Source organism: Anas acuta, chromosome 2 (genome assembly GCF_963932015.1).
Source record: "Anas acuta chromosome 2, bAnaAcu1.1, whole genome shotgun sequence".
NCBI lineage: Eukaryota > Metazoa > Chordata > Aves > Anseriformes > Anatidae > Anas > Anas acuta.
In genome coordinates this window covers 44,455,566-44,479,462 of record NC_088980.1, presented here as the reverse complement: position 1 = coordinate 44,479,462, position 23,897 = coordinate 44,455,566, and the positions used below count along the sequence as shown (strand labels likewise).

The 23,897-nt window shown below is 37.5% G+C and overlaps 1 protein-coding gene across 3 annotated transcripts in view; it reads left to right on the top strand.

Moving 5' to 3' along the window:
* Positions 1-699: 699 nt before the first annotated feature.
* The window catches only part of CAPN7 (calpain 7), a 28,711-nt gene continuing 5,513 nt past the window's right edge, over positions 700-23,897 (top strand). The window contains exons 1-18 of one of the 3 annotated variants that reach the window (XM_068674534.1): positions 702-870; positions 2,763-2,871; positions 4,369-4,526; positions 6,746-6,813; positions 7,684-7,884; positions 9,346-9,432; positions 10,277-10,403; positions 11,157-11,242; positions 12,256-12,349; positions 13,894-14,040; positions 15,660-15,766; positions 17,005-17,125; positions 17,368-17,512; positions 18,493-18,592; positions 19,916-20,051; positions 20,489-20,564; positions 22,934-23,079; positions 23,565-23,627. In XM_068674534.1, the coding sequence (XP_068530635.1) occupies positions 769-870; positions 2,763-2,871; positions 4,369-4,526; positions 6,746-6,813; positions 7,684-7,884; positions 9,346-9,432; positions 10,277-10,403; positions 11,157-11,242; positions 12,256-12,349; positions 13,894-14,040; positions 15,660-15,766; positions 17,005-17,125; positions 17,368-17,512; positions 18,493-18,592; positions 19,916-20,051; positions 20,489-20,564; positions 22,934-23,079; positions 23,565-23,627 (2,073 nt within the window). In that variant the 5' untranslated portion in view covers positions 702-768. Of the gene's footprint in view, positions 871-2,762; positions 2,872-4,368; positions 4,568-6,745; positions 6,814-7,683; positions 7,885-9,345; positions 9,433-10,276; positions 10,404-11,156; positions 11,243-12,255; positions 12,350-13,893; positions 14,041-15,659; positions 15,767-17,004; positions 17,126-17,367; positions 17,513-18,492; positions 18,593-19,915; positions 20,052-20,488; positions 20,565-22,933; positions 23,080-23,564; positions 23,628-23,897 lie in introns of those variants that run through there. The other 2 variants (XM_068674536.1, XM_068674535.1) reach the window with 2 other exon arrangements.

The following is a 23,897-nucleotide window of genomic DNA, read 5'->3' as shown; positions in this document are numbered from 1 at the left end:
CCCCTCACTACCAGAAGGACATCGAGGCCCTGGAGAGTATCCAAAGAAGGACTACAAAGCTGGTGAAGGGCTTGGAGCACAAGTCCTGTGAGGAGTGGCTGAGGGAACTGGGGTTGTTTAGCCTGGAGGAGGCTCAGGGGAGACTTTATTGATCTCTACAACTACCTGAAAGGAAGGTGAGGGGAGCTGGGGTTGGCCTCTTCTCACAGCTAACTAGTGATAGGACCAGAGGGAATGACCTCAAGTTGCGCCAGGAGAGGTTCAGATTGGAAATAAGGAGACATTTCTTCTCAGAAAGATCAGTCGGGCATTGGGATGGGTTGCCCAGGGAGGTGGTAAAGTCATTGTCTCTGGGGGTGTTTAGTGTGGTTGGACGTGGTGCTCGGGGACATGGTTTAGTGGGTGACATTGGTGGTAGGGGGATGGTTGGACCAGGTGATCTTGGAGGTCTCTTCCAACTTTTGTGATTCTGTGAGTGCATGATTCTATGAACTAAAAGAGCCACCTGCACAGCACAGGGCTTTGCAGTACCTACTGCACTGAACACCTCCATTAAAAAAAATAAATAAAAAGCAGAAAACAAACAAACAAACTAGGCGAGGGCACACTCCCCACCGCCACACCGCAGGCGGGCGCCATCTCAAGCGCCCTCCCCGGGGCGCGCATGCGCCGCCCGGCTTCCGCGTCAGGGCGGGGAGGGGAAGGGAAGGGAAGGGAAGGGAAGGGACAGGGTGAGAGGGGCCGGGGAGGGGGCGGCAGGGCCCGGCCATGGACGCCAGCACCTTGGAGCTGGACGCGGTGAAGTTCGCGCAGCTGGCGGTGCAGCGAGACCAGAGCGGGCGCTACCAGGAGGCCGTCTTCTACTACAGGGTATGGGGCGGGGGGGGGGAAGCGCTGGGGGGCGGTGGGGTCCCAGCCCCGGGGCTCTGAAGTGGGTGAGCGCGGTGTTAGGGTGCCTGCGGGCACCAGAGGGGCGGAAAAGGTCTTAAACTGCTCATGTGGGGTGAGCTGAGTGTGTTTGTGGGATGTGTGTGCTGTTGTGCGACGTTGTTGGTCCTAAATGCCAGCTCTGAACTGTGCTTCCGTCATGTAAACAGCTGGTGTGCTGGCTCTGCAGGCATTTGCTCAGCTGCTTCAGCCCTTTGGAGGCTTAATGTGTGGAAATTTATTGTCACCCTGCCTCTTGAAGCCAGGTAGAACAGTTGTGCTTGAAACAAACCGCAGGAGAAGCATCAATTATGCATGTTTTTTTGACATATTGGGTTGAAGAGCCACATTTGTTTTGTGCGTCATACACAGACAGGTTACAAGGGGATAGGAGATCTGTCTGATCTGTCTGTACTTCTGGTACGCCACAGACGTGCGTATGGTCCTTCAGCAGGTATCTGTAGAATGTTTTTTTCTCACAAATAGCTGTATGCCACACCTTAGCAGTAGTTAATTGCTACGCATAAAAGGAACAGCACTTCTGTTTTCCTTTGTAATGTGGTGATGGATGTTGACCATGAGCATGAAGCTCTTGGTTCTGCGATGCCCATCGCTAAAATATTTATCCTGATAAGTACAGGCTGTATTTAAGCTTGGGCAAACTAGGCAGGTGCCTATGGGAATAAACTGATAAGCTTGACAACATCATAGCCACAAGAGCAAGAGATGCCAGCTGTGACTGCTTGCCCCACAAGGAGCAGCCTTTCTGGAGACCATCTTTGTGGAGCAGCTCTCAGGGAGTTACTGCTCTGCTTCCTACTAACACAGCCTGCTACGTGACTGCCACCTTCTCGTCTGCTGCTGCTAGGAAGAAAAGCACTGCTGCAGAAGTCTGTCTGTTCCTTGCTTTTCCCCCTGTGACAATAATGAGGACAAAGTAAGGTTTTTATCCTCGTTTTTAGGAGTGACAAATTTCAGTTTTCTGTATGCTTGTGAGACTGCGTCAGCTGTGGCTGTTGATTACCACCCTACCAAACCTTAATGTGTTTTTCATAAATGTAGTGAATAGATAGGCAGTTTATGCAACTGAAGGCATTTTTTCTACATAGACTTGTGCGGTATAGAAATAGCCTTAATGTGGATAAACACGCTCTGCATCTGAGCTGGAGACCTACACTCAGTCCTTGATGTACTTTGATTAATATCCAGTGTTTTATGTGCTTACAAACATTTAAAGATCAAAGTTTGAGGAGCTAGGAAACTTTAATTTTATAGAATTTCAAGATTTGATAGCATTAGATGAGTAACACTAATAGAAAAGACTTCATAAACCAAAATTCTATGGGTTTGATTTCAAAAAGTTTTTATATTGGTTTTCTTCTCATTATTATCAAATTCAATGTGAATAAGTTCAGTAGCATTTTCTTTTTTTGTTTGTTTGTTTAAACCATAAATCTGAAGCTTTAAAAATAAAAGACAGCTTGCAACCTGTGAGCTTTACTTAAATGATTTTGGTGCATGCTTGAGAAAGTTTATTTAACGTTTCTGAGTTCGTGGATTAAACTATAAATGCAGATCTAAGATCAGGCCTTAAAGAACTTCAGAAGGTTTATTATAGTTTTATGGGTTGTCCCATGTGTGAGAAATTGAACGTAGGAGATTGGATCTCATTTATATCTTCCTTGCAACAGATTTTTCCCTCTAGCCACTGAGTCATTATGTAGATGTCAGGTCCTGTTTTCATGCAACTTATGGCAGTTAGAGGCCCGCTGTTCATTGAGAATAATTTTCCAGGCAGGAAATATTATCTTTGTTTCAAATTCTTTTCCTTTCAGGAAGCTGCACAAGCCTTGATTTATGCTGGGATGGCAGGGTCAAGCTTGGAAAACATTCAAGAAAAAATAAATGAGTACTTGGAGAGAGTTCAAGCTCTCCATTCAGCAGGTGGGTAAGGAGCTTTCTAATTAAGCCTTTGTTTCAATTGAGTAGAACGCCTTTCAGTGCTGTGAAATATTTATCTGTGATGTTCGCTCTGCTTTTCATGTTTCTATTATTATTTTTTTTTGCACCGTGTAACAGACCATAAATACAATAAGCACATCAGTGTTTTGAATTCTGTAATACCTCAGAAGTGAAGCACTTATTTCCTAAGCACTTGAGTGTGGATATTCTTTCCTTTTAAGTATTCCTAGGAACCATATCTGCACAGCAAACCTGATAAAATAATTAAGCATAGCAACAACAACAACAAAAAACAATCAGGAACTAATCAAAACTTCCATCTAAGCCTCAGCAGCATGATGGGTTCAAAGCAGGTGTGTTTGGATATTTATGTAGAATTATTAACTTCAAGAGGGTGAAATAACACAAGAAGTGTTTGGACATAAATCAAAATCCCTAGTTATTGTACACCTGTAATTCTCATTTAGAATCTCAGCCCAAGTGGGATGGTGGGAGGTTTATAGACCAGTCTCATGCTCAAATCAGGGTAGATGCTGATTTTTGGATTAGGTTGATTGGGTCTGGCCAAGTCCAGGAAATCACTACAGACAGAAATTCCCCAATGTATCTGGGCCTGTGTTCCAGGGTGCAATTATCTTTCTTGTACGATTATTATTTTGTGTCTAGTTGAACTTTCCGTTTCAGTCTGTAGGCAGTTCTCTCACTCCCTTGCTTTGCACCATGCTGAAGAGACTGAATCCATTTCCTTGTTAAACTGATGATTACCAGCAGATTGCTATTAGGTAGCAGGACAAATTCTCCTGCTCCTGACCATGATTAGGGACCCTGGTGATTGAACACAGTATTCCAGATGCAGCCTACTGGGCCCTGAGTAGGGAAGTACTCAGGGACTCCCATGCCCTTTTCTGCAGAGCTGTTCCCCAGCTGGGCAATCCCAGTCCGTCTGGTGTTGGTCTGTCCCAGGTGTGGGGCACGGCACATCTCCTGGTAGAACTGTCTGTGGTTTCTGTCACCCTGTTACTTTAGTTTGTCTGTGTCCTTCTGAATACCAGCTGTGCCCTGGGGTAAATTGGTTTGGTGGGGTCTGCAGTCTTGATGAAAATGCACTACAAGTTCTCCTTCAGGTCATTAATAAAAATATTCAATGAGAGGGACACCTAAGGAACATATATATTGCAGCAGGTGATACATTTTCACAAAGGATACAATATTTCATATAATGAAACAATCTTGTCTTTAGTGTAATATGAAAGATTATGTGTACCTTACTTGGCATGTGAAATATCCTGAGAGCATGTCCCTGCTTTTGGGGAGAGTGTTTGTTTTTCATCGTTGCAGAGATGTCTGTAGCGAAGTTTTTGTTTCCAGTCAAAAAGTAGATAATGCTCATCTGGTAGAACTGCTAGGGCTTCAGTACTGTGTTAAGGATGCTTTGACGTGTCTGCTGCTGTCGAATGCTAAATACTCTTTTTCATTTAGTTCAGTCACAGAAAACAGATCCTCTGAAGTCAAAGCAACAGTTGGACTTGGAGCGTGCTCACTTCCTCGTTACGCAGGCCTTTGATGAAGATGACAAAGGCAACGCAGAAGAAGCTATAGAGTTGTACACAGAAGCGGTGGAACTCTGTTTGAAAACAGTATGTTAAGCTACAAGTTAACTTGGTGGAATTATGTGATGGTAAGAAATTCTTCCACTTACACAAGTGACTGACCCCTAAAGACTGGCTTAAAAATGGAGTACCTGTATTTCTAAAAACTGCTTTTGGATCTTTCTTCCATTGGATGTTTTTGTAATGTTTCTTCCCATTGTTACGTTGTTCAACACAAAATTCATGGGGACTTGTGATTTGTGTATTTTTCTCTGAACCAGATTATACTAAAAACTAGAAATATTCTGGAATTTTTTTCTTGTTAATTTCTGCACTAGAGTGAATGCAATGTTAAAGCAGAAATTAAGAACAGTTAAGATTGAAGATGACTTGCCAGTATGTCAGCTGTATTACTTTCTGAGTTTATTAAAGGAAGTAATTTATGAGAAATTTTTCATGTAACACTTCCTGAAAACGTAAGTCCCCAATGCCAAAACTAGTAAGAAAAAAAAGTATCACTTGATTACTCAGTGCTCAACATTAAAACTGTTATGAGTGAATTTGATTCACGTTGAAGTTAATGGTAGGGATAAATTGGCTGTAATATAAGAAGAATGTAATTACAGGTACTGCTTTTTTCTCTTAAGTCCAGTTGTCATAACTAACTCATTATAGGAAGAGCTCACCATCATAATGTAACTCCACCAAGTCTGTTTTTCTTTTCTCCTCTTCTCTTCCCTTTTTATAGTGTGAATATATGTGGGTTGTTGGGAGGGAGACATTACTATTGCTGCATACTAGAGTAAAACCTTTGTTCTGCTTTTTGCAAACCAGTTTTAGGTAGCCTGAAAAACCTTGGCGATACAACATAATCAGACCAAGAGCTCTAGTAGAACTGCTCTGTTTTGTTTTTGTTTTTTTCCATTTGAGCTGTTGCATCAGAACTTCCTCAGTCTATTATATAAAACTTACTGCAGCAGCATACTTTTTTCCTCTGCTGCATTCCTCTTTCTGTTCTGTTAGTGCATGCAAATATTACTTACCTATGTAGAAGTTACTCTGAAATTATCTCATGTTAACAACTGATGTTACCTGATCTTTTGTTGTGTGCAGATACTACTGAACTTTCCTTTGGTCTTGATTAGCATATTGTTTTATTAAGGTGACTGTAGGCTTTATCCCTCGAGGGGATCAAAAAGTGTCTTCCTAGGATGAAAGACGATTGAAGGAACTCTGCTATCTTGAAGCAGTACTATTTTGTTTTCTGTTCTGCGTATTCAGGTGGAGAGTTTTACTTTCTTACCCTTGAAGCAGTCAGAGATCAGCCATCCCTTTTCTTCTGTGGCTGTCTCCTGGATGGGTCTGTAGGAGTACCACATCCACTACTTACCTTCATGGATCTTTCGAAGTCTTTTCCAACCAGGAACTCTTAAGAGTAATTTATTACCAGATAAAAGTAGTTCCTTATAAAGAGTGCTTCTAGTTTCATTTCTTAGGGTGAAAGTAGCTTGCTTTTTGTTTCCTCAATTGACCTAGAATCAGTCAAGGTACAAAGCCAAACCCTGAAACCTGCTTGTGGGTGTCACAGAAAGAGCCACGCCTCATGCTGTGTCTCTTGCAGATTACCTAGTTCCACTAGTCATGCTTCACTTGGAAGGAAAAAAAAAAAGTGTAAACTGGTTGTATGAGTAATCTATTATGGCCTACCTCCCAACTGGGAATAGAAGTTAGCACACTTGATAACTGTTTTGGTGTCGTGATGTGGATAATGTTATGCTTAACATCTGCAAGAACAAGATTTTTAACTTTCAAGTAGACTCTTTCAATGAAACCAAACATCCAAATCTATCTCTTCCTAAGTTACTATGATTACTTTTTGACTTGGTTGTAGGGAAAAAAAGTAAAAGGAACACATCTAAGTTCAGTAGTGTACGTAACATTTGCTTTTTAATATTTTTTCCTGTTCAGAATTTTAGTATGGTTAATCCTTCTGGCAGTTTTTTGCGTATAGTATTTCCCACACTGAAGAATTTTAAATAACACTTTCATTCTACAAGCATTTGCTAGGATTGCGAAATGATATTCACTTAGTATGCTTTTTATGCTGAGATTTTTAAAAAACACATCTGCTCATTTCAAAGGAGAATTGGAAAAAATGGGTAGTTACTGTTGGCTGTAATTTAAAAGTGTGGAATTGTACCAACTGAGCTTATAAAACGTGTGTTTTCTTTGGATGTGTAGCTTTTCTGTTTTGTTTTGAATTTAAGGCTACTGAAACTTCAGAAGCAGGCCTGCAGTCAAAACTGAAACAGCTGGCTCGGCAAGCACTGGATAGGTGAGTATAATACTTAGCTCAAGGCAGCAATTTAATTGTATGGGTAAATCTACTGCATGGGAGTCTATATCTAAAACAAGTTACGTGAGTGTGAGTTCAATGTAAGTCCTTTTTCCAACAGTACAATGGAAAAAATGGACTGTGCTGGGCTGTTTCAGTATAAGCTGTTTTCCAGCACTTTTTCAGTCTGTGTTTTTAAAAAAAAAGTACTGATTTGAATGTGTAGCAAGCCAGCAGTTCAATGCAACAACAAAAAATATGTCTCTTGAATACACAGTCGTCAAGCAGTTGAAATGCTGGGTTATGGTAAAGGTAGTAGGTTTTTCTGCTATGGTAGTTTTTAGACAAATTAAATCCTGAATTTCTGAGAGAAGGCAAAGCAGTAGGTGGTGCTGAAGCCAATGTTGGTGATCCTATGATCACCACGTAGGGTCGGTCTGATCCTACTATGTCCTGTCAGTGAATTACTCTTAAGAGGGAATTTTTTCTCTCAGAGTTTGTGGTCTTTTTCTGAGGTTCCAGATAATGAATGTTTACCCAAATTCTCCTACTAGCATAGTCTTAAAGGTGACAAAATCTGATGAGTTCTGCTGAAAGTAGTTCATATTTGAGTTGCAAATGGTGGATTTTCATTTATTCTAGAATGGGAAAGTAAAGAAGTACTGGCATCAGTACTGAACGTTTTCTAAAACACCTATCTATCGATGTTATTTGTGAATTGATTTTTCATAGGAAAAGTGGTATCGGTCAATTTAAGCATTTGTTCATCCCATTTAACAAATATGGGAGCATGAACAAGGAAATAAATGACTGAAATATAACTTTATTTTTATTACAGTTGTAAATAGAATGCATTTTTATTTGCTTTAGAGCAGAGGCACTGAAGGTATCGATGTCAAAGTCATCTCAGAAGGAGAAGTCAAATGCAGCTAAACCAAATCATCCGGTCAGAACGTTTTTTCCATTGGGACCTGATTTTTCTTTAAATGATAAACCACAGACAATCAGAGCGGTACAAGCTAGTGAATCTCAAGGTCAGAGATACACTGCAGAGGAAATTGAAGTACTCAGGTAAGTTGAGGCCAAGCTTTTCCAAAGTTTTAAAATTTGTGCACGCATTCTTTGTGTATCTTAGACAGTAAATTATTATTCACAGAACAGTCTTGGAAAAACACTACTTATTAACTCTGTTGTTGTCATTATATAGATGTTAAATTGTTTTCTCTGTGGTCATGCAATCAGTAGCTTTTATTCACAGAGCATACTACCTGGAGTGTATTTAGAAGACAATTTTTTATAATTGACTGCCAGAATTATTTTTTTATAGCTTTATTTTTGTATATACCTGATTGAATTCATTAAAGATCCAACTCTGAGATGCCAAGGTACAAAGTTTTTACAGATGATACAATTAATATTTCATTGCAAATTGAGAAAGCATAATATATTTCAGGATTATGCCTTTTATTATATCTTGTTCTTTTTGCATTGATTTTTTTTTTATTATAGGAGTCATAATATACGAATAGTAGGGAATCCATAAACTCTTTAGCCTAAATTGTGAATTTTGAAAAATATCAATTATATACAAAAATGCGTTGTGTGATAGGTGTTTCAGCATTCTTCCTTCTACCTTCGTGGTAAATAAGATTGTGTTCAGGGTGATGTTCAACCCTGTCCAGGATTTGATCTTAAAAGATTTTGTCTGTTACTTCAGTTTCAGGGACTTAAATGGACTAAGGATGTAGACCTAAAGATGGAAGTGTATGTGCATCTGAAAAGTTGCAGACCATGTAGAATTGCCTTATTAAAATTGCATTTGTTTGTGCAGTATATATTTCTGTTCTGTGGATTTTTTGGGGAGTGTTAAGTCTTGCCAGATAAATTAGTTTTGTCTTATCTTTCATTATAATTTGATTTTAAAATATTTCACATATCTTTTTTAGCTAAATTCTTGATTTACAACTTGCATTCACATTTAAGTATGACTCTTTTTTTTTAAAAAAAAAAAAAAAAGTTCTATGTACTTAAATCAAAAATGTACTAATTAACATATGCAGTGTGTTTATTGGTTTTTGTTTGACAAAGCATTCCAAAATACTCCCCAATTAGATGAAATTTCATGTCCCTAAGTGTAAATTGCTGTCAATTTACCCTAAAATTCTCTTCAACGAGTTGCTGAAGGGACTTGAGAAATTCTGTTTAGAATAAGGTATTTTTTACATGTTACTTCTAGACCTAGAAGGGGTTTGTGGCTTAGTCATTTCTCTCTGGCATGGTGACTTACCCACAGGTACGTACCTGTAGGATTAGTGACTAAGCCACCAAATGCTGCACATCTCAAAATCAAATGAATGACAGTGCTTATTACATTTGCAAGAGGTGGTCATCTTGTCTTCAAAGGCACCGTTTGTTTTTTTTGTTTGTTTGCTTGTTTGTTTTAAAAACGAATTTGATTGTCACTTTTATGAATTTAGTCTTGAAAAGATGATAGATAAGTTTGTAACTGTATTTTTCTCTTACGATTTACAGAAAGACTTCAAAAATTAATGGTATTGAATATGTCCCTTTCATGAGTGTTGATCTGAGGGAACGTTTTGCCTTCCCTATGCCATTTTCGTAAGTGCTATTCAATTACTGATCTTGTTCTGTTTTTATTTCCAAAGCTTTCCCATATTATTGCTGTGTTTTTCTTCCTCAGAATTTAAAACTGCTTAAGTAGGATTTTAAGCATAATTCAGACTGTTATTTCAATACTGTGGCCTCCTTTCTCCAGCCTGGTCTTTGAACTTTAATGTAAGCAGATCCTGCAGTTGTTTCTTCAGGCCTACCAGCAGAACATTTTATTTGGCTTTTTGGAGTATTGAACTAAGATGGAAGTTTGGGTCCACTTCCTGACTGCTGTGTATATTACTTTGCCTCAGTTATCCCACCTGTAAAATGAAGGTGATAGCTGTTTCTTCTCTAAAGAACTATTCAGAGGAAGAGTGATATATAAACCTCTAGATGTTTATTCATGGGCCATGGTATAGGTTCAGATTACATAGTCATAATAGACAAGACATCTGGTTGGTAGTTTTTTTTTTTTATCAGTTTTCTACTGAAGGTTTGACAATCGGATAAACCTTGGTATTTTCTGAACTAAAGAAACTTTTTAGTATTAGTTCATCCTGTTGAAGTAAAGGAACTAATTTGGGTTTCTGCTAATATAGATGGCTTTTTGCAATTCCTTTTTCCTGTTCAGTCTTGTGAAGGAACCTACTGGGTTTTATTTCACATTTTCAATATTTTTGCTTTTTTCACCCCAAATCATCAACTTCAGAGTACTGTTCTTTGAAGTTGTCTTACAGCTGTGTACCTGTTCTATGCATATTTTGTACCATCTGTCAGAAGTACAAGATCTGGATATACCATGAGAAGCTTTTCTAAGCCTTTGATTTATTCCTTCCTCTCTCAAATCTAGTGATAAATGTGGGAAGTTACCATTATCCCCCAAACAGAAAGCAATGTTTGCCAAGTGGGTACGGCCAGATGACATAACAAATAACCCTACGATGATTTATACCGTATCAAGTTTCAGCATAAAACAGGTAAGTTGTTCCCAAAGAGAAATGTATGCTCTTAGAGTTGATTGCAGGGAATGTGAGACCTTATAAAGGAGAAAAAGCACATTTTTTCAGAAATGAACCTCTAAATGTGAGAGAACTAAGTAAGCAAATCAAGAAATAGTACCACCTCAGATTCCATGCATTTTCTAGCCATGAAAATGAAGAGGTATGTCATCAATGGAAATGAAAACCAGAATTTGAATTCCAGCTGAAAATCCTTTCTTCCAAAAACAGTAGTAAAATTAGCATGAAAAAAGGCAAGGTGTACTCTGTGGCAAACAGTTTATTTCATGCAAAAAGTAACAGGCAAGGTTTTAATTTTTGTATTTAAAGCACAAGTGGCCTATTGAGAATAGTGGAAATGTTTTTATGTAGCGTTAAGTTGCAGATGGGCTAAGCTGTTCTGAAATCGGCAACAGATTTTGCCATCGAGTATAGTTTACACTACAGAGTGTGTTTTGGGCAAAAAAAGAGGTTAAGTGTGAGTGAATGATGAAGTAGCTGCACTTGTCTCTCATTACCTTTATTAAATCTTTTAAATGTGGTTTGCTCAGTATAGGAAGCAACATGTTTCCTGCCTTTTTGTAGTAACTCTTGTTTCTCTCGGTGTAAGTCCTTTCCCTTTTGAAGGGCATAACCATTGATAACATTTTTCACCTTTCCACACACCCTGTTTGTTTTTTTTTCAGTATCTAAGTATTAGTAAATCACATCGTTGTTCTCTTTTCTTTATAGACAATAGTGTCAGACTGTTCTTTTGTGGCATCACTAGCTATCAGTGCAGCATATGAAAGAAGATATAACAAAAAGTTGATTACAAGGTAAATAGCTACTATTTTCTACGACTTTGTCAGATTTAATAGTGCTGAGCTTTGGCAGTATGTTCTGCAGTGGTGGTATGTAAATTGATACCTGTTAAGTTGTATAGTTATATGACTAACGGAAAAATATTTGGATTAGTATTCTCTACTTTCATCAACTTTAGCTGAGATTCCATATTTGTATGACTATACACAGTAAAAGTTAGTGTTTGTTTCACCTTCATCTCTGTGGGACTCGTGTGGCTTTAGCATTTCCAAAAATGAAAACAATTTGAGGTAGATGAGTATAAAGACATTGGAGTCTAATTTCAGATGTGCTTTGAGAAGAACAAATAGTCTGGAAGGCTTGCTTTGTTTTTAATAGAAATGTTACTTAAAACATTTTATAGGTTTGTTTTCTTCATTTGCTGTACTAAAGGCTGCCAGATGGTCTATCTTGAATCTCACTGCAGAGTTAATGTTAACAACACTATCTCAATTCAGTTTAGCATACTACGATAAATTTAGCATGGGTTTGGCTGTCTGTCTGTCAGGAGCCCATTGCCAGACCAGTGTGTGAATGTTGTGCTTGGAATTTTGTTTCAGCCTGTACTTCTTGAAGTGAAGATGCATTCTTTTCATCAACATTGAGTTCTGTAGCATTGCAGTCTTCAAACCTTTGACTATCCTTCAGGCACTTACTGTATTTAAATGGTATTTGCATATCTTCAGTATGTGTAACAGTAAGATAAAGGTGTTTGCATTGCTTCTGTTAGAGAAACGATTAGGTTACTTGTGTACTTTTTCTTAGTCTATTAAGGGAGGAACCGCAGCAAGAGTAAGGTATGAAAATAAAGCCTACTTAAACACTATTATCACTTTTACTAAATTTGAGTGACTCTTTCATATAAAAATTTCACATTTATCCTTAGCGTGAATTCTAGAAACAGACCATGTTAATCCCACTTCTCGTGTTATCAGTGTATCTACAGCCATGTACTTTGTCACAATTTCTTATTCTTTTTTTTTAACAGTATCATTTACCCTCAGAATAAGAAAGGGGAACCAGAGTACAATCCATGTGGCAAATACATGGTGAAACTTCATATCAATGGTGTACCTAGAAAGGTAAATGATTAGGGGGGAAACTTAATACTGTTACTGTTTAAACCATATATTTTGAAGGATTGGTCTGCTTTACCGTGAAGCTGTGCTTTCAAAGCAAAAAATTTAGGAACATTTTGACGGAAAGTGATTTTTAATTGTTAAACTTCTTGGGATTCACTTTGGTAGTGAAATACGTAACAGTAGAGATTTTATCTGCAGACAATCATGAGAATAGCTTTACTCCCATTCAATTCAAAAAAATAAGTTTACGTTGCATAAAGGAATTATGAAAACCATACAGAAAAAAAAATGCATCCCATATTCATGAATGAGTATTCCTTTTCTCAACCCCATCTCAGAAAAGAAGTTACAGAACTAGAAAAGTACAAAGAAGAACTTCCAAGGAAGGCTATAGGCCTGGAATGGTCAAAGGACTAAATTGGATGACCAAAGATTTTTAGTAAAGAGAGGAGATGCCTGAAGATAAATAATAGAGCTTTATGACTTCACAAGTGTAATTTTCTTAGTGCATATAAATAAGGACATAAAATAAAATTGTGTAGCAGTCACTATTGCAGATCATTGTGGATGATGAATGTTTATGGGAGTTCAAAAATCAAGTGGTTCTATTTAGAGAGAAAGGGCTGTGGGGGTGAGTCTTCAAATGCTATTAAATGCTAAGATATAGCCTCTGGGTCAGGAAGTCTGTTGGCAACCCAACAGATACTTCATGGAAGTATCATTTATGTACTTGACAAGCTCTTCATACTCTTTCCAAAAGATCTCCTAATAGCTGCTTTCTGTTAGGATGAATGACTGTGTTTTGTGAAAAAGATTGTCTGTTCTTAAATGAATAGGATTTGACCAGAAAATGTACTGTGTTGGTAGTAGACTAATGTCAATTTGAGACTGAAACATCCATACTGGGAAACTGTTTCAGACCATGACAAGTACTGCATTAATGATCTGTACTTATGCAAAGTATATTCCACATAATTTAAAGGAGAAACATTAGTATTTTCACAAGTGTTGCTTTGACATTATTTTCCTTTCTAGAGAGAAGAAATTTAAAGCTGGAACTAGAGACTGTGAAAGTAATACGACATGTTTTGTTTTGCTGTAGATATGTAACTTTATTCTCCTGCTGGGTACTGAACATAGTATACGTTCTTTTTCCTAATTAGATGAGGGATATTGGTGGCTTTATTTTTTTTTCTTCTACTGCTGGTAATTACCGAGCTTTTCTGTAGCTGCCTTCAATAGATGTTAAACACTTTGCAAGCAAGTACTGTCAACATCTCTATTTTATATAGGGGAAACAGAGGCAGGTGTTTACTCGTCACCTGGTGGACCACCATATGCAAAACCTGGCAAGACAATTTCTTGTTCACAAGGGCAAATCACTGCAGGATTGATATGGGTGTCTACATCTAAGAGTGGTCAGGTCTGGCTGTGTCTCAGAAGATACGTATTGCTGAGAGTTTGGTTTTGTTATAGTTCTTGAAGTATTTCCAGAATACTGCATTAGCTTTAGGATGACTTTTTCATTTGTTTATTTTACACAGGTAATCATAGATGACCAGTTACCTGTTGATCATAGTGGGGAACTCCTCTGCTCTTATTCTAACAATAGGAATGAATTGTGGGTATCGCTAATAGAAAAGGCCTACATGAAGGTCATGGGAGGATATGATTTTCCTGGATCAAATTCTGTAAGTACTAGATTATTTCTAACAAGCAAAAAAAATCCAGTTAGATAACCTGTCAAATAACTTTCCTTCTAGTGAGATCAAAATTAATTATTTGTGGAGGCAAGTCTTTGATTCCTTCTATTTGTTGCTTTTTTTGTTGTTGTTTCTTCATTCCACAAGTGTACTTAACTATGCTTGATGAGATCTCTGCCCATGAAAGTGTCTTACTCATTCTAGTTTGATGGAGTTAATCTTGGTACTCGGACTGTAGGACTGGAATGTATGGTTGGAAAGTATTTGTGTTCGTATTGAGTGTAGGTGAAAATTTTGGGCAAAGTCATAACTTCTTTTGCCTGCATCAGTAATGCTGATTTGTGATTCAACCGTTATTCTATCAATAGGGCAGTTTTTCCTTTTTACGTCAAAGAATCAGATAGGAAAGGAACAGACTGAAGTATTCCATGTATATGGAGGGAGCAAGTACTTCTGGTCTGTGAAAGTTTACCATATTGTTCCATGTGTTTATATGTTTCAGGTTCCTATAGTGTAGCTACTGAAGAAGCATTAATAATGCTGCCGCTAACTTGACATGCAAACTATTCTTTCAAAGAGGCTACTTGACTCAAATGAGTTGCCCAAATAATCTTCATTCATGACTTAAAAAGCATTTCTGATTTTTTTTTTCATTCAAACTTCTTAAGAATGTTGATAGTGTATTTTTGATTCCATGGTGCTGTTTGTGTTCTAGTTGGTGTCTCGATAATTACATTTTTTGTGGGTATGACAGGTAATCATCACCTTTGGAAATATACAAAGCCACGTTTGTCTTGATAAGCAAAAGGAGTAAATGTAGCATGCTTTTGTATGCTATAAAAACATGTATGTTTATGTCAGTGGTGGGCTGATGTTTTGCAGAGCAAAAAATCATGAGGTAATAGCTGTGTTATCCGCATTGTCCTCCTTTAACTTGTTATCTGGAAAAACAGCTTGACTCATGACATTTAATCTCCACCCATCCCACATCTTTTGACTATATTATAGCTTCCTTGTCTGTTCAGGTTTACCTACTGTCTGTGTTGTATTTGTAATTCCTGAAATTCCCACCCACCAGTGCTGTTTATTGACCCTTCAAGCATTTATAGTTCCTGCTTTTCCTTTGAGGAGTACAAAGCAAAAGAAGCAGTTTTTCAAGGAGATGAAATGGAGAGATTAAAGCATCTTTTAACTGGAAAGCATGACAGAAAACATGAAAGGCCTTACCAAAAAGAATAAAATAAATAAACCCTGAGCTTTAGAAATAAAAGTTAAATAATTAAAAATGCATTTATAATATCAAGGTTCTAAATATTTCTTCTGAGATTGTGCTTTAAAAGTGTATGAATCAAAGAAGTAAATGCAACACATCATAGAACTGTGCATGATTGATCACTTTTTAATGCTTATGTAGCTTTGAAATTCTGGTTCTTCATCAGTTCATTTTCTAATTTTATGTAGTCTAAATCTTGAGCCTTTTATGTATGGAACTATATTGTAGCACATATACTTGGTTTCTTTCAAAGCACTTATAATTTATGTGCAGGGCATTGTAAGCTTATAGATGGGTTATCTGTTATGATTTCTTTTGAATGTTTGTATTTCAGAATATTGATCTCCATGCACTGACTGGTTGGATACCAGAAAGAATTGCCATGCACTCTGACAATCAAGCTTTTGATAAAGACAGCACTTTCAGAATGCTCTATCAGAGGTAGATATTCTCTCTTAACTAATTAAAATGATTGGTATTTGAGCAACTACGCAGCAAAGAGCAGGTTGGAACCACTGTATAAATTCAGTCTTTAATAGGTAGAAGGAAGTATAGGAAGCGTATCCCCTGGAACTTGATCTGCTGTCTCTAGCAAGTGGATACAGTATGGTGTTAATCATATCACAAGATCTTGGTTATGTTCCACTAGTAAATCTGGAGGAGCAGCAGAAAGCTGGTCAAAACTGTGATACTGATCTTCAGGCTTACTGTAACAATTTTACTTATAGTGCAAGATACAGCTGTCAGCTGTATTAAACATCAACTAGCAGGTACTTTGATTTATTTCAAAACTTTCTGCGCAACCAGTTTCTTATGCATTTCACAGCAGTGGAAGGGGGATATTCTGTTGACTGAAGCAACTCCATGATGAGAGTGTGTGACTGTTTCTGCAGTGCTTTTTCAGTAGGTTAGGAAGTCACACTTAATTGCTAATAGCTTTTCAGATATTCTGGCATTGCAGTTTGGAGATGTGGCTGCAATTACGATGAGATTATAGCTTCACTGTTGTTGTTGATCTGTGCTAGACTGACAATCTGTAGTGCAGTGACCCTGTAAACCATGTAGGAACCCTGAATGCATACTTGCTTTTTAGCATGTGCTAGAAAGCATGCTAGTAGGTCTTCACAGGCATACTTGCTGTGAAGTTAATGACTGCAATTCAAAACAATTGCAGAGCTGAGTTGTTGATGTTCAGACCCTATAAGCCTGTGCTGAATAACACAAAACCTTAGCGTAAATATTTGCAAAAGCCTAGAAGGATTAATTTTTCTTTCATGTTTGGGAAAGCCACCTCAAAACCCTGGGGTCAGTGGAGTTGTTGATTTACTCTATGTAGTGATTTAGCTAAGTGTTGATGAAACCATGTTTGTGTTCAGCTGAAGATCTGTGAAGAGTCACTTTAATAAGTGCTACAGATTGAACTTCAGGTTGACAGATGATGTTTTTTTGTTTGGAACAAAAATAATATTTTTTTTATGTGCAGCCTGTACTTAGATACTGTAATAAAATAGTTCCACTGTGATTTCTGACTACAAAAAATGTATTTCTGTTTTTTTTTTGTTTTTTTTTTTTTAAGCATCGTCACACAAATAGTGTACAAACATACCGTTGCAGTGTCTGTCAAAAGTGAGTTTGCAACTGGTAACATTTTAAGTTATTTTTCACCTCTTTTTGAACAGATTTCACAAGGGGGATGTCCTTATCACAACAGCAACAGGTGTGATGTCTGAAGAGGAAGGAGAAAAATGGGGCTTAGTTCCAACCCATGCCTATGCAGTCTTGGATATAAGAGAATATAAGGTACCAAGTGAAACTGAAAGGTTTTTCAGATACCTGCTTGAAACTTGTGTCTGAGATAGGTATCTACTGATTTTTGTTCTAATGGCTTATATAGTTTATTTTGTCTGAGCTTCACTGGGAAATTCCAGAAGCCTTAATGATGATGTATTTCCTTAAGATATTGGTCTGTATTCCGTATTCATATATTTAAAAAAGGAATCTTGAAAAGATGAATCCAGCAATTTTATTTTGAATTTCTTTAGGGACTTAGATTCCTTCAGTTGAAAAACCCTTGGAGCCACTTACGTTGGAAGGGAAGATACAGTGAAAATGACACAAGAAATTGGACTCCAGATTTACAAAAATATTTGAACTTTGATCCAAGAACAGCTCAGAAAATAGACAATGGTAATAAAGCATAAAAAGTAGCTATATAATTAAATAATGTAGATCTTTGTGGTTTATCCCTGAAGAAAGGTAGAAAGAAACATAGAAAATAATAGCAGTCCAGTTTTTTCTTAGAGTTATGAATGATTAGCTCATTATTTACTTGGTGATTCATTTAGTAAGGAATTGTATATCTGTAGAATCTAATAGTTAAAATTATTCATGTAGTTTATATAAATTTTAAGGGAGCTAATTTTTCAGACTGTATTGACATATTCGTTTTGTTTTCTAAGTGTAGCTATTCTCTCTCTATTTTTTATTATTTTTTTTAGTGCTGCAAGATACACAGCTGCCTGTATCAGGGACTTGCATTATGATGGTGTTACCTTTTTTGAGTTCACTTCATCAGGAATCTGTCACTTTGCGGGTGGTGTTGGTTGGAGTTGTAATTAAGCAAGCTATAGAGAATTAAAATAAATCCATGAGAATTGTAAAGACGAAGCAGATTGGGGGTGCCAAAACAATCCCATGGATATTGGATGAAGTACCTTAGAAATACATTTAAACATACTCAAGTTTATTGAATGTTTTACTGAGCTACTAAACTAGGTCTCTGAACTAGAGGAGCCTATTTGACTATGTACTTTTTTTCTCAGAAACTTAGGAAATAGGCAGTTCAGAATCGATAAGTGATGTATTTTTTTTTGGCTACAACAAATATTTTCTCATGCTCCTGATTAGTGCTTGAGAATGAAAAATGCCCCGACAGCTTCAGGTTGAGAATTTGGAGATGTGCAGTTATTCTTTGCTTTTCTTGTTTCAACTTGTTTGTTTTGGGGATTAAGTTTAAATTTAGGACTGTGGGCAATGCAACATTATGACTATTTTTACAGAAATATGGGTTTATATAACCTCTACTATTTGCCTAGAAAGACACTCCTGAATAAAAGAGTAAAAGCAAGGTGTCTGGTAAGCAAACAGTAACAGCACTCCCTTTTTAGGGATCTTCTGGATTGCCTGGGAGGACCTGTGCCAGTACTATGATGTTGTCTATTTGAGTTGGAACCCAAGTCTTTTTAAAGAGTCTACATGTATTCACAGGTTGGTCCAAGATAATTTTTTTGTCAATATAGTATTAAAATGTTTTGAGGTGTTTGCTTCCGTCCATTCTTCCCAGTTACAGCTGAAGAGCCTGGACTCTGACCATGGTCCCAAGCCTGCCTTTATATTTCTAAATTCAAAACTCAGGCTTGGAGTGTTTCTGTAATGTTGTTACAACTCCTGTGACCTTTATGATGATGCTGTGGACGTAAGGTTGTGTAAGCAGCTTCTGACCTCAGTCCTTTATCACTGTACGGGAACAGAAATCAGATTTTTGTGCACTCTGTGTTTGTTTAATAAATCACTAGGCTATACTTGAGTAACCTAGCTTTTATTTGAAATTGTTTTTCCTGGACAGTTGCAAGTCATTTGTGCACTGCCTGTTGTCTTTACAAGGTGTGTTCACTCACATCAGAACGGTCAAACTCCATTTTTCACCAGTGTTAGTTGTCTTGTGTTAGCTTCCTTGGCCGTTGATTTTTTCTGAACACAGTACCTGTCTCCCACCTAGTACACAGCACATTCAGCCTTTCTGTTACCCATTTTGAGGAGAAATGCCTCAGTTTCTGGTAGTGAGGGTTCCTCTCTCTTCCCACTCCAGCATGCTGTACCACACTCCCACGTTCTCCTCAGGGCTACTCTCATCCATTCTCTGAGGCAGAATGATAGTAATAATTTGAAGTTCAGCTGATAATGCAACCAGCCATTCACACAGGCTGCCCAGTTAAAAAGGGTGGGAGGGTCAATGGGACTTAAGAATAGCTTCATCCATTTTTGTTCCTAGTTTGCCATGTTTTGCATTGTCGCCAATACTTCGTGTTTTTCCCCACTGTATTTTTCTTGTCTGGACAGTTCATGAGGCAGGTTTTGTAACAGGGTACCTAAAGGATTTAAGACTTCATGCAGGCACCTTTCCAAACATGAAAGAGATTAATTTTAATTTTAAAGTTTACCTGAATAAAAAACGATGGGGAAAAAATTGGCAATAGTGACAATATTTGGCTAGCTCATAGTCCATGAATTGTTCACCTTTTCCTGTGCTTTGTGTGGTTGCAGTCACCATACCAAACAAGCTGTTTGCATTTAGCATTGCTGATAACCATGCTTGTATTGTAGCAAAGTCATTTATAAAAACAAATATAAGATAAAGCTTCTGACATGGCAATTACAAATACAGTAGTTGTAGATACCAGTAGAAAATTAGCCTTTGGTAATTTTGTTGCTGATAATAGATAGCTCTGTATGCATGTAGGATTTTCAGTTGGTTTTCAAAATGCAAATCAATATCCTACTGATCTAACAAAGTGTCTGCATTGCTTCTAGTACTTGGGATGCAAAACAAGGTCCAGTGAAGGATGCTTACAGCCTGGCTAATAATCCTCAGTACAAACTGGAGGTCCATTGTCCACAAGGTGGTGCTGCAGTCTGGGTGCTGCTCAGCAGACACATCACAGATAAGGTGCCAAGTTCTTTCTAGATTGAATTCTATGATGTCTTCTCTAAATTTTTCGATACTGCTGTCTCTAGTATGAGCTTATATTTTCACGTTCAGGTATGTGTGCATGTGTGTGTGTTTATATATATAGATTTTAAATTCAGTGGGTATAGATACCTGCATAGAAGATTGTTGAAACAGACCCAGAGTAAAAAATTGAGAGAGTACACCATAAGGGTACTGAAGTAATGCTAAGTCCTGAGGGCCTGAACTTTTTTTCTGTGAGATTGTTCATAGTTTATATCAGATGTTTTAAAAGGAATTGGTCAGGTATTTCAGTAAATACAGCTATGAGACCATACCACATGATGATTGAAGGGTTTTAGAGAATGTTATACTTGATTTAATGTTAGTTACATTCCACAGAAAGACATCTCTCTACTTAATTTGTGTTTTTATAGGATGACTTTGCACACAATCGGGAATTCATTACAATGGTTGTATACAAGACTGATGGCAAAAAAGTTTACTATCCAGGTTAGTATACTGTGATTGTCAAAAAGATGATGTTTAAAAGTAAATGAATTCTTGCAAAGGATTTTGCAGAAAGAGAGGCACAGTTTGTTTTAAAACTGGATGTCTCATTCAAAGAGGTTAGTCTTTTGAAATAGTTGTTTGAGCATTTGACCATCTTTGATAGATTACACTGAAGGAATAAACCAAACTGCAAGCATTAGAAGCGCTGAACCCTTTTAGAACTTTACCATAGTGCTGCTAACACTTGATTTTGCCACAGCATTTTCTTTATTGACCTGTTTATTTTGCAGTGGCAGTAATGTTTAAAGAGACAGTGCTTCTGTTTATCAGATAGCATGGTTATTTCCCACATCGGTGAAATGATTTTGGTTTACAGCTTCTCCTAAATGAAAATGATCAATGTTAACTGTTCTGTGAGCATGGCTTTGCAAAGTATCTGTAGTAAGTTCATGAAATACTCTAAAATATTTTGAAGTGTTCAGCTGCATCGGGTATGTAATGTTTAAGAAAATACTTAGATGTTTAATTTTATCCAAGCATTGCATTACTCTTGGTCATTATAGGTCAGATTCCGCTTACCCTAAGAAGAAGGGGATTGATTTTTGGAGCTTTGTTGTAGCTGCAGAAAAGCCATGCATGTTTTATTTCAAGACAAATAGCAGATCTGAGACACAGGAAGTAAAGGTAATGGCTAGGTAGACTGCAACCTTAAGGTAGAACTGATAACATCATGGTTTTATTTGTTCTCTGTGTCACCATAGAGGTCTTGGCATTTAAAAAACAAACAAACAACAACAACAACAAAACCTCCTTGAATTAATTCAGTGAAAATGCATCCTATCATAAGCAGGAGTTGGTTTGTTTCTTTTACAGTTAGGGAACCCCTTCAGAACTGGGGTTGCATTCAGATAGCTGTTCACACAACAGGTAATAGCAGGAGTTAATCAGAGAGCAGCTTCTAAAACTCTTCTGAATAAAGAGAGTGGAATTTGTGCTTGTTTGTTATTATTTTCTGTGCATTTTTTTTATTTATCCTACTGGAATGGCTGATACGGGTTATAGTGTTCTCTGGTCTTGTTTCAGTTAACTATGCCAACCAGTTTGCCTAAAATCCAAATGTTCTTTGAACAGAAAGCATCCACTGAGACCTTACCAAATAATCACCACTTGTTGCAAGAGCTGATCTCGTTAAAGAATTTGCTCTTCCTTACTGCCCAAGACATGCTTGTGATTTTGCAGGTTCTTGTAGTAGTGCTTTTGCGTGTGTGTTATACTGAAAACATTCTCAAGTGGGCAAATGAAACATATTTGTACAGTGAAGGAACTGTTCGCTTGTGCTTGAAACAGTCTTCCAGCAAGACTATTAACAAGAGCTGGATAATTCATCTGCTTTCTCTTGCTACCCAAACTCTTTTATAAACTTTTAATCTCACGAGCTCAAACTCATTTAAAACCCTTTTCCATGGAAATAAATTTGTCAAGCTGCAGTATTATTTTTACCATCTGTTGAAATGAGATCAGAACAAAGCAGGTTAATCCTTTGGCACAGAGGCAGGGCTTTCCATTCCTAAGCTTCTCATTGTTTTATATTAATCCTTTCCCCTCTCCCATGTTGCTTTGTAGAACAAAGGACCTGATCCTGGGTCTGTTGAAGTAATTGGCTAGGTTTGTTCTTGCTTCACTAAAATTAAAAGAAGTCTGGAAATAACCAATTAGAGACTGAATAACGAACTGTATTGTCTAATTGTAAAAGAAAATGTTTGGGATGTTTATAACAAATGCTGCATTTGCATTGCTACTGGGACGCAACTACATGTATGTGTGCAGTGATACCAAGGGGGAGGGAAAAAGATGGAGATAGTGGGTTTTTTGTTGCTTTTTTGTTGTCTCCTAAAGACATTAAGATCGTTGCAGAATCTTGTTTACCAACTAGAACTGTCCTACCAATAGAGAAGGGAGCATCTCTAGGAGATGCTTCATAGATTTATTTGTATAGAATACTCAAACATTCTTCGTTCTTTTTTTTAAACTTCAACATAATCCCAGTAGGTCTCCTCTGGATAGACACATTGGTAGATGGGCAAGCATTTCTTGCAAGTCATGGGATCTAAGCTGAACTTTAAAGTGCGGAATTTGTCCTGACATGTGATGTACCTCTCCTGAAAATGATAGTTGCTCTTAATATTATTTGTCCTTTTTTATGAGCAAATCTTGAGGCTTTCTTTTGAGAGCACTGAAGTCTGCTTATAGTCTGACCTTAGTACCAACGATCTGACTTTCTGGGCAAAATTCGCTGATTATAAAATGGCTAAGAAGTTTACCAAGCTGGAGGATTTTTTTGATGTGCAAGAAGTCCTTTTCCTTTTCAGCTGATCCTCCTCCATATATTGATGGTATTCGGATCAACAGCCCCCATTATCTGACCAAGATAAAGTTGACCTCTCCGGGGACCCATACATTTACCTTAGTGGTGTCCCAGTACGAGAAACAAAACACTATCCATTACACCATCAGGGTACGTACTGTTGGCTTCAAATGTAATGTAATGTAAGCAGTTATAGCATAAAATGTACTTTATTTGTTAATTTGATGGACAAGAATACTTTTGGGTTGATATTGGTACTTTGAGGGAGGCCATGAATGATGGAGCAGAACCACTGAATAATGTGCTCAATAATGTTCTCCCCCGGAGTTAAGACAATGTATTGTGTCTATACAATATAGTTGGGGGGATAGGAACAGGACTCACCTGCTTTGGCAGTCAGCCACCACTTGAGATCTCTTCTGATTAGAGATGGGCTCCAATGACCTCCATCCTTCTTACCCAAGTATTAAAGCTGCATTTCCTTGGTGGTGATTTTTCAAAGCACGTAAAGTGAACAACTATCTAAAAACTGTGTGTGTAGGCAATTTTCCTTTTTTTTTCTTTTCTAGTATGTTATGATTTCATGAGAAAAGTGCCAGATGAATGCATAACCAACTTCTGCTTTTACAACACAGGTGTATTCCTTGTGCAAGTTTACCTTTTCCAAGATTCCTACACCTTACACCATTTCCAAACGGGTAAAGAAATGTTTTCTTTTATGGGTCACTGTATAATAATTTGGTTTTGGCTTTTCCATATGTGAGATATATAAAGTTTCTAAATACATTTTTACACTAATGCCCAGAAATGCCAGCTTAGGCTATTGTCTCACAAACAAAACTTCTTAGCAAGGTCAACTGAAGCTTAATCTAAGTAATCTGAGCATACCTAGCGTAACACCAATCCTGTACTTCTGTTATATATAACATGCCAAAGCTGCTCTTTAGGTATTGTTCGTACCAACATAA